The 9,748-nt window shown below is 39.6% G+C and overlaps 3 protein-coding genes across 4 annotated transcripts; 2 read left to right on the top strand and 1 right to left on the bottom strand.

Annotated features, from left to right (window-relative positions):
* Window positions 1–90: 90 nt before the first annotated feature.
* LOC103971765 (probable protein S-acyltransferase 19) lies at window positions 91–5,569 on the top strand. 2 transcript variants are annotated; one of them, XM_009385876.3, is made up of 10 exons: window positions 91–350; window positions 1,162–1,275; window positions 1,380–1,506; window positions 1,613–1,782; window positions 2,670–2,738; window positions 2,832–2,903; window positions 3,011–3,139; window positions 3,782–3,862; window positions 3,941–4,138; window positions 4,356–5,569. In XM_009385876.3, exons 1-10 carry the CDS (start codon window positions 306–308, stop codon window positions 5,262–5,264), a joined length of 1,914 nt encoding a protein of 637 aa, XP_009384151.2. In that variant the 5' UTR covers window positions 91–305; the 3' UTR covers window positions 5,265–5,569. The 2 variants fall into 2 exon arrangements, with proteins under 2 accessions (XP_009384151.2, XP_018675667.2); XM_018820122.2 differs by lacking the exon at window positions 3,782–3,862 and having other exon boundaries at window positions 161–350; window positions 4,356–5,386.
* Window positions 5,570–5,772: 203 nt separating this feature from the next.
* LOC108951658 (uncharacterized) lies at window positions 5,773–8,653 on the top strand. The gene is made up of 4 exons (XM_065173353.1): window positions 5,773–5,963; window positions 6,482–6,632; window positions 6,712–6,854; window positions 8,477–8,653. The coding sequence occupies exons 1-4, from the start codon at window positions 5,910–5,912 to the stop codon at window positions 8,507–8,509; spliced, it is 381 nt and encodes a 126-aa protein (XP_065029425.1). The 5' UTR covers window positions 5,773–5,909; the 3' UTR covers window positions 8,510–8,653.
* A 456-nt stretch (window positions 8,654–9,109) lies between these two features.
* On the bottom strand, window positions 9,110–9,538 carry LOC135653011 (late embryogenesis abundant protein Lea5-like). The gene is made up of 2 exons (XM_065174420.1): window positions 9,465–9,538; window positions 9,110–9,320 (listed from the first exon to the last, which is right to left on the bottom strand). The coding sequence occupies exons 1-2, from the start codon at window positions 9,536–9,538 to the stop codon at window positions 9,110–9,112; spliced, it is 285 nt and encodes a 94-aa protein (XP_065030492.1).
* Window positions 9,539–9,748: the final 210 nt, after the last annotated feature.

Below are 9,748 nucleotides of genomic sequence, written 5' to 3'. Positions count from 1 at the left end.
TTCCCAGCAACCATCTATTGCGGTGCACTCTTTGTTCAACCGCCCCCCCCCCCCCAATCAAAGAAGATTTCGAGTCCTGAGAGGCCCAAACCCCAACCCCGACCCTTCTCTCTATGTTCTTACCAGACCTGAGAGGGTGGCCCTTTGTCTTGTTCTTGGCCTCCTGCCTGTTCCCTGCCCACTCACTGTGTCCTCAAGAAGGAGAAAAGAACCTTCTTTTTTGTCCTCTGTGGGATCTCCTCTCTGTTCGTTCGATCTCGTCTATGTGACCTCAAGGGTTGCTGAAGGTGTCCTCCTCCCAAATCATGGTGAGGCGCCATGGTTGGCAGCTTCCTGCACACAACTTCCAGGTACTCTTTCCTTCGAGTATTTCCTGTTACGCGTTCAAATGTTTGCCTTCTGATTCTAGGAGAGAAATGTCTTCAGAAATGTTTTTTGTTCCTTCAAAAAGCCTTCTTGGTTTAAGGGTCCGTCCTTATTTTAGCTTTTGGTGCCTTAAACCCTTGGTCTATGTGGCCAATCTTGTTCTTCCATCTTTCAAGTTTGATCCTGAGTGTCAAGTTTCATTGCCTTGATGAATTTGTGGTTATCTGCGTCACATCTGTGTTTTTTTTCTTAATTTCTTTCTCATCTTTTCTTTCTATTTGTTGGTAGATCCAACATTTTCTTCACAAATTCTTTGGAATACGCACTGCGTTGCCTAACAATAGTGATGGAACAACATTTTCCTGCTTTGCGAACTTTGGCTGTATCTGAATGGTTCTTGGATTCTAATGTATCCTCCCTTTTCCTGCTAACCAGTAGAGGACTACCGGAAAAACAGAGTAAAATAATCAGAGCATAATCCTTTTCACAACCAAAAGAATAATGTTAGGCTAGAAGTAAATGACATGCACAAAACAAAAATATGTAGCTCAAGTACAAAAAAAGTGGCTCCTTACTTTGGTAGCATATGGGAATATTTAGAGAACAAGGAGGACATAACAAGTGCAAAAACAACATATTTTCATGCTCTTGTGTATTTCAGGATATTTTTATGTCTTGATTTTAACACATTATAATGTGCTGGTAAATTCTCTTATGCTTTACACTGACTTGTTTATTTTGCATCATTCATTCCTTCAAGGACTCATTTTCTTCTTCTGCTTCCATCTTCTGTAGGTTGTTGCTATAACAGTTTTCTTTCTTCTGGTTGTTGCATTCTATGCCTTCTTCGCACCTTTTCTGGGTAAAGATGTCATCGAATATGCTTCCATTGCTGTTTATACTCCTGTGGTAAGACTTCCTTCGCCCAACATAACTTATATCTTAACACACCACATATTTCTGGTGTCAACTTCCATTATTGGGGATTTTTGTAATTCCTATTTGTGTTTCAGGCATTGGCGGTTTTTATCCTTTATGTGCGTTGTACACGAATTAACCCTGCTGATCCTGGAATTATGTCAAAGTTTGATGATGACTCTGACAGTGAACAAAAGAGTGCTCCAAGTTTGCGAGGCATAGGTATAACTATAAAGTTGCAAACGATGCTATTGGAATAAGTTCTGCTTGATTATCAGTCTTTCAGGTTTCTTGGCTGTCTATTCTAATTGGCAAGATTTATCCATAGATGATTCAAAAGCAAATGCCAGGATGGGACCACGAAAAAGAACTGCTCGCTGCAGTTTAATTGGATTTATTTGTTCATTATTTGTTAAAGAAGACTGGCGCAAACATGAAGTAACTGAGCAGCAACCTGATGAGGATGATGCATTGTTCTGTACATTGTGCAATGCTGAGGTATTGGTTCTAGATGACATATTTTCCAGAAATCTTCCAGCACATTCATTCTCTGCTTTTAAATTAAAAGTTGAGTGCAGGCTTATCATCGTGACATGAAGGAACGTATTTCATTTTATCTAATTCAATTTTTCTCTTATCACTTGATTATATGCAAACACATACTTCAAATTGGATACTAGTTCTTTTCTTCTGTTCTTCAATATCAGCAGCAATCTGTTAACAAATTATATAATCTGGCTTGATGCCTTGATTCATGAAAGGGGCAGCATGGGAGGGTTCTTTGTGCAACTATAGTTTTTTATTTATTTATTTATTTACTGTAGCATGGATGGTATGGGGGAATTTCAATGACTCACTTTATTAGCTTTTATACTTTTAGTATAATATGCATAATGTTATCAAAAATATTATATTAAGTTGGTGTGCTTTATTTCCTACACCTTAGCCTATCTCTTACTTTCCATAAAATTATTACTTACAATGCTGTTGATAGTTTTCCATGGTGGAACTTCATTGGACTAAAATCACATATCAGATATAAGCGGTTAAATTATTTTTAAAATTCTGCTTTTCTTTAACAGCTTGTAGGTTACAGAGAATATTTTTGCTGGTTCATGACAACTTTATAGGTTCTTTCTTTTCTCCTCATATCTTAAACTTAGTTATTACAGCTAAATCTTGTGGAAAAAGAACAAAAAATTTTATCGTTATTGGAGGTTGGCAACTATTAGATTCATAATTATGACTAATCTCAATGTCAATTTTGTTTTCTTTATGGATATGCTGCAGAGTATCTTGCATCTTATTCTGTCACCTCTGTGTTCGGTGATATTGCTTTTAGTTCTCTTCTTACATAATCATATGTTGAACTTTTCACTTTGCAGGTATGCAAGTTTAGTAAACATTGCAGAAGCTGTGATAAATGTGTGGATGGGTTTGATCATCATTGTCGGGTAATATTATGTTTTATATATCTTTGTTAGTATCTTTTTCATTATTAGCTTGAAACTCAGAATGTGTTGCCTATATGTCACACTTACTGGCAGTGGCTTAATAATTGTGTGGGGAGGAAAAACTACATTACATTTATAGCTCTGATGGCTACTAGCCTCATCTGGGTATGTATAAAATGTTGTTTCCCTTTTTTCGTAACATTTCTGGCTTGTGATATGACTGCATGCTGACTATTCAGGTCTAATTTTCATCTATGTATTCAATCTACCAGCTTGCCATTGAAATTGGAGTAGGCATTGCTGTTTTTGTACTCTGCTTTGTTGATAAGAAGGGAACAGAAGCCAATATCAAGGAAAAGCTTGGAAATGGTTTTTCTCGTGGTCCAGTTGCTGCTATCATAGTAAGTTTGAAAGATCAAAGATGTCTGTTGCAATTATATGGGTTATTCTCAGTCATAATCAGTCATATTTAGAGTATTAACACTCGGTTTTTGCTAGTGAAATATTTTGAATGAAAAAGCATGATAGATAAAGCATTTTTTATGACTTTCAAACAACACTGGCTGCTAGATAATTGCTATGTGTTTTAAGAAGTCTGCTCCTTGGTATCTTTTTCAGATGAATCTCTCATGTTCTCTTTCTGAGACTTTGATGGACTTCTCACATTTTCATTGACATGATTTTGCTGAGACTTCCACTATCTTTGGTCATATCAGGCTAGATTCTTGCATTGATTACATTCAAGCATATTAGATCAGTTTCTCTGCTGATCAAGTGATCATTTTTCTACAACTGATTTTGCCTTTATACTATCCTGTGCTTCTTTATCACGATTGTGTTATTGCAGCATGAGTGTGAAGAATATAAGAAAACTCAAGTTTTAATCCCTTCTCTTAATGTCAAATAATTTTATCTTATATATGCTTCAGTTACTTCTGCAATCAATACTCTTAAACAGATTCCATTTGTTGACTGCATAATATGGTAACTTAGCAGATACAATGGTAACAATACCCTTATTTTGGAAATTCTTGCTTGTGTAGGCCATCTGTATTGCGGTTTCACTTTTAGCATGTGTACCTCTCGGAGAACTTTTCTTTTTCCACATGATACTGATAAAAAAGGTTTGTCTTGAAACATAGTTCAGCTACATTTAAAGTATTGCACGCATCAACAATTTCATTCCTTCCCTCCTTTTCTAGGGAATTACCACCTATGAATATGTTGTTGCAATGAGAGCGATGAGTGAGGCACCTCCAGTATCAGGAGATGAAGAAGAACCTAATACTCTTTACTCCCCTACGAATTCCGCAACAACCAGCTTAAGCATCGGAAGTTCTCTTGGTCTTCAATATAAAGGTGTATGGTGCACACCTCCAAGGGTATTTGTTGATCAGCAGGTGAGGCTTCACCTAGTATTTGTGCCACAGCTAAATAAATTGTGGAGAAGCAATTATTTTTGGACTAGAATGATGGAACCACTAAGATGATAATGCTTACGCTCGAGGCCGGCTATTATTACTTTTTTCTTCTCTGATTTTGTTGTTTTCCTCATGAATTTTGAAAAAGCAGCTAATTTCTATCCACGTTGATCATTCTGTTAATTTCTTTCATCAGGATGAAGTCATCTCTCATTTGGGGCCTGGAATGGTGCCTTCAACTGTTGATCCAGATGCAGTTGGGTCTGTGGAAAGAGCCAACAAGTCCAAAAAGGCTGTTAAGATTAGTGCTTGGAAGCTTGCCAAATTGGACTCTAATGAGGCAATAAGAGCAGCAGCGAAGGCCAGGGCATCATCTTCGGTCCTTAGGCCCATAGAGGCTCATCATGTGCCTCATACTGATGGTAGTTCTAGCGGCAACGCAAGCGTGCGGAGCAGCTTGAGCGCTGATTATAGTGCGAGTAAAGAATCCAGAAGTGAAGTGAAACTGTCTCCTCTAAGAAATTCCGAACTGCAAAGTATTGCTAGCAAGGAAGACTTTGAAACTGGCACACAAACCGCAAGCAGCCTTAGCAGTCCGGTTCACATTTATGAATCTGTTGCTCTCAGCTCACTCCCTTTGCAACATCCTGTCACCGAGCAGCGGCCACCTCATTTCATTCCAAGGGGTCCTCCAACTACCCAAAACAACACAATGTTCCAATCTTCTGCTGCAGTTGTTAGGGACAACAAAAGGGCTACTGTGGTTTGGGATCAAGAAGCCGGTAGGTTTGTGTCAGTGCCAGCTGCTGCTGGAATGGTGAGCACAGAGGTGCCACCTAGAACCTCTCGGGTTTCCTTGGTTAATCCCTCTCCAGAAACTAGTACTTACGACAGAAGAGCTACTCTGAAGGCTTCTTCCTCGATATTGCCGCCTTTATCACAACAAGAGAGATTGGTGTACACTGGACGGTCAATCTTTTTTGGAGGGCCTCTTCTAAATGATCCTGTTAGAGATGCTGTAAGAAACAATAGCAGTTCAGATGTGATGCAAGGCGATAACAAGGAATCAAATGCAGATCATGAGGAGAGAGGAGGTAAATGGTAGACCCTTTCCCAATGTTCTGGAGCTAATATGATACCAAGTGATCACTGTCCAAGGACTCAAATTCTTGAGGTCGACTGCTGCTTGTCCAAGATTTAAGGAACCATTAAGAGTGATTTCCTCTCCTGACGACTCTCGATTCTCCATGCATCTCATGACAATTTCTTCCCGTGATTAGAGCTTCTCTTTCAATCGATGTCTACCAAATGATGGTTTCATGCCTATGTTACTACCAAATTTTATAGACAGGCTATCATTTAATTGCTACATTTATTTGGAAGTTGCAATTGAATGCCCTTCTTTCACAATTGTTTGTCACTGTTGCCACAGATTTTTGGGGTTGCAAGTTAGTGAACAAATTGTAGTCTTTATGTCCCATTTTAGATTGCTATCGAATGAAATATAAAGGAAAAAGGAATTTTGTGCAGAACTGTAGTCTTTTGTACAATCCTCCATGACACACACACATATATATATATATATCGAACGGTTGAGATGCGGGGATTGGAGGGTCGTGATTGGTAGCGGGTTTGGAGGGGATACTTCGGTCTGTTCGTGTGGCGATCTTGTGGAGATGACCTATTTTATTGATCGTCCGTGCTGGACCTCGTACGGCACCCTCCGTTCTCATCGCTGGATCACCGACGAATGCCGCCGATTTCCGAGACCGGGGATCCCTCGAGAACGGACATCTCCGATCTGGTGATTAGTTCCCTATCCTTGGTTGTGTTTTCCACATTGTTCTTGGGTTTGTTGTTGCGATTTCCACATGCTTCTTGGATCGTCGTTGTGATTTCCAGTTCTTGGACTATTGTTGTTGTGATTTCCAATTTTTTCTTGGATTGTTGTTGTTATGATTTCCGCATTCTTCCGGGATTGTTGGTGTTGCTTTTGTGTAAATTTCTTGGGCCCTTCTTCTCTTGTTCCTTTTCATTCTCGCGCAACCATCGAACTGATCATGGTGACGCTGTGAACCTATGTGGGCCTTCTGGAACGAACTTGGACTCGATTGATCTGCCAAGAGCTGTCGAAATGGGAATGTACGCTTTGCATTCGGTAAATCAAGGGTTGGCGATACCGACCAAAAGAACCATCATCTTGATTGATCGGCATACAGTGCGAGCAAACCGCCATCGATTGAGCTTGCTCGTTTCTTTAAATCAATGGAATCAGATCCTTCAACAGGCACTGAATTGGCATTTGGAACGAGATTTCCACAGGTATCCGCCCCCCAGATCTCTTTGAGGCCATTCCTCGAACAGGTGGTAGACGTAAGTCGTAACCCTCCTCCCTCCTCCCTTCGGCGATCGCTTCTCTTCCTGGGTAGGTCCGGCGTCCAAGAAGAGGCTGGAGATACCGCGGAGGAAAACGGTACTTCCTACAGATAGTTGATGGTCTTCATCTTGTTTTTGCTGTGTGGTTATCACCTGATCTGATCGATCTTTGTTAGGTAAAGAGACGGAGTTGCGAGCAAGAAAGAAAAGCTGTTCACAGTGGGCAAGAAAAATGGCGCCTTGCTGGATCTCCTGCAGGCGATTCATTCAAGAGGTCGGGCTTTCACCTCCCCTGCACAAGAGGTACGCAAACAAAAAGGTAATCTTTAGCACATCCAATGATCTAAAGGAGTTTATACATATCTATCATTTGCAAAGTTGAAAACAGCATATTTGTAGTCTTTAATGTAACATTTATGCATGTATTAATTATCCTACTCATTATGATTATCAAGTTAAAAAAATATGAATGTGTGAAATGTGTGACATATTTTTATTATTTTTTCCGTAATTAGAGTGCAGCAACAAAGTTTATGTAGGATGCTAATGTTAATTAGAGTTTTTGCTGACGATCAAATGATAATTTGCTACTGAAGTTTAATTATAAGGGTGTGTATGTATATGTTTAAGTTATTACAAGAATAATTTGATGTATACATCACTGCCTTAAGAGTTTGACTTGTTAATTTTATTGAGCGCTTAAAAACCTTAAACTAAGTTGATAATAGTACATCATCATATTCTTATAAATTATTCTAATGCCTTAATCCACTTTTAATGTCTAACTAAGAAGTGTTAGAGACTTAAGGACCTAGTCATTATGAGATCCTTCATCATGACGCATTAGAAAACTTAAACTTGTTTGTTTAGGACCTAATCATGATAAATCAAGACTTGAACTTCTTTGGTGTTACAGGAAGATATTGTTGACGTTTGAATCAGTCCAATATGGTTTAAACTTGTGCGCACAAGGTTGTCCGAGGTGCCGATGAAAACATTGAGCTCCTAGGGTGTTATTTGTGTAAAAACCGAGATTGAAAAATATTTTCTTATCCGATCTCTCCTCCTCTCCTTGGATATCCAAATTAGTAATTTGAGATAGTTTTAAAAGTGATCCCCTAAAAGTAAGTTTTTATACCTCAAGGGATGAAATATTATGTAAAATATTTTTTTGGAGGGATAATTTTAACTGGTTTTAACCATCTCAATTTGATCATATATCACTTGTTGTAGGTTTAGGGTTTTACCTGGAATGGACATAGATAAAAGGAATTTAACGTGATGATACACCGGTGGAGTGGACAATATTTTGGTTGGACAAATAAAGAAACAAGACTGCCGATTTGGTGGCAGGCATACCAATTAATTTTTGCCCCATGATAGATCAGTGGAAACAGTCAACCATGGGTTCCACGTATCTGTACCAGATTCAATCATTCAACACGTAGTAATGAATTTGTTTTGCAGACAAAGCAGAGTATACAATAAGCTGACATCTTGTTTGGCAATCATCAACACTTGTGATGATTGTTTCTTGTCATAAAAGAGTGGTGGCCTCTTCGCCTCCCCGAGGTGTCGTTGCGTGTGCACAACTTGAAAAGAATGGCCTCTTAGCCTTCATCTCAAGCTGCCTTTTCTAATTATTGTATTGCTATGGGAGTGTTTTATACTGGAACCAAAGGATGGCAAATCCAGGAGCATCTAATCTTATCATTCAAAAAATAATAATGAAGAATGACTGCTGGGACAATGTGTCCATATAATTGATGAAATATTAATCCTCATTCTTCAGATAATCTGGTAGACCCTTCCATTAGATGGATGGGCAAGTTGCTTTCAGACATTAGATACTAGCTGATTTATCTCATTTACATTTGGGACAAGCATGCTCTTCTTATTAATAAGTGCTCTTGGTGTTTTCCTTCCGATTGTTCTTGTCAGGCCTGCTCTCTTTCCAATAATCACAAAAAGTAGAACCAGGGGTGACGAATCAACACTGTTTATGATCATCTCTTGGTAAGTAACTTCTTTCTTCCACCTACATATATTTGTAGTAGGAATAAAAACCCCACAGAAATATAAGAGCAGGGCTTCAGTCTCTCACACCCAAGAAACACACCCAAGTCGCCACAGAATTGGAAGTAGTGACTGTCAAGTTATAGTGGCATTAAATTTTGACACGCAAAATAAAAAAAAGGAAGTCAGCTGTTGAATTTTATTCGTTAGAAACTCTGCACATTTTCTTGCATAGAAAGTCTGCATTAAAATAATTTTCTCATCATGGGCATATTATTACTATTATTATTATTGAACTTATAAGGAATTAGTGACCTTTCAATCATTTCAGTTGTTTCTGCCTCTGTAATTGTTTGCTATAATCCCTTCCTCTCATTAATGGTGGATCCATTCTTCCCCAGTATTTCGAGGATAGATTGCGTAAATAATAAGTAGAAATTCTTATTCATTATGATTGATTTTTTTTGAAGTCGAAGAAACATATCATTGAGATAGCACAGAGGCTCTCAGCCTTCTCTCTCTCTCCCACTTGCATAAACAAAAGAACAAGCTGCTGGTTCATTGCTTGTAGGAGAGAAGCATCTTGCGCTGCTCGGCCGCATCCTGCACCCGGAAGTTGGCGGGCCTGTAGTACCCGGTCACCGGATCCGGGATCCAGGAATTGGACGAACCAGAGGCGGCGGCAGTCGAGGAGTCGACCACCTTCCGCACCACCGTTTTCTTTTCCGCCGGTCTTCCCACAGCCGCCGCTGCTGCAGCGTATCCCCGCCTGTAGGAGACAAAACAGAACAGAGGTAAGTATGGGTCCAAAGGTTCATCCATGTATGATATAGATAGATAGATAGATAGATAGATAGAGAGAGAGAGAGAGAGAGAGAGAGAGAGATGATGATGATGATGATGATGATCCTACCTGTTCACGAAGAGGGTGATGCTGTCGGAGAGAGATGCCGCGAGAGCAGCAGCACCCGAGAGAGAGCGAGCCATCTGGTGTATTAGATGTGAGCTTTCTTTCTTTTCTCTAGGTAGTAGTAGTAGAAAGAAGAAAAGAGGGGGAGGAGGCAGGAAGAGTGAGAGACGAGGAGACGGGACGAAGCGATGGATGGAAGTCGGCCTTCCTCTTCCTCGCTCTTCTTGATCTCCTCGCTCTCGATGGGGCGTAAGAGAGAGGGTGAGAGAGGTGTCTTTATAACAAAG

Source organism: Musa acuminata, chromosome BXJ3-11 (genome assembly GCF_036884655.1).
Source record: "Musa acuminata AAA Group cultivar baxijiao chromosome BXJ3-11, Cavendish_Baxijiao_AAA, whole genome shotgun sequence".
NCBI lineage: Eukaryota > Viridiplantae > Streptophyta > Magnoliopsida > Zingiberales > Musaceae > Musa > Musa acuminata.
This window is presented reverse-complemented; position numbering and strand designations above follow the sequence as displayed.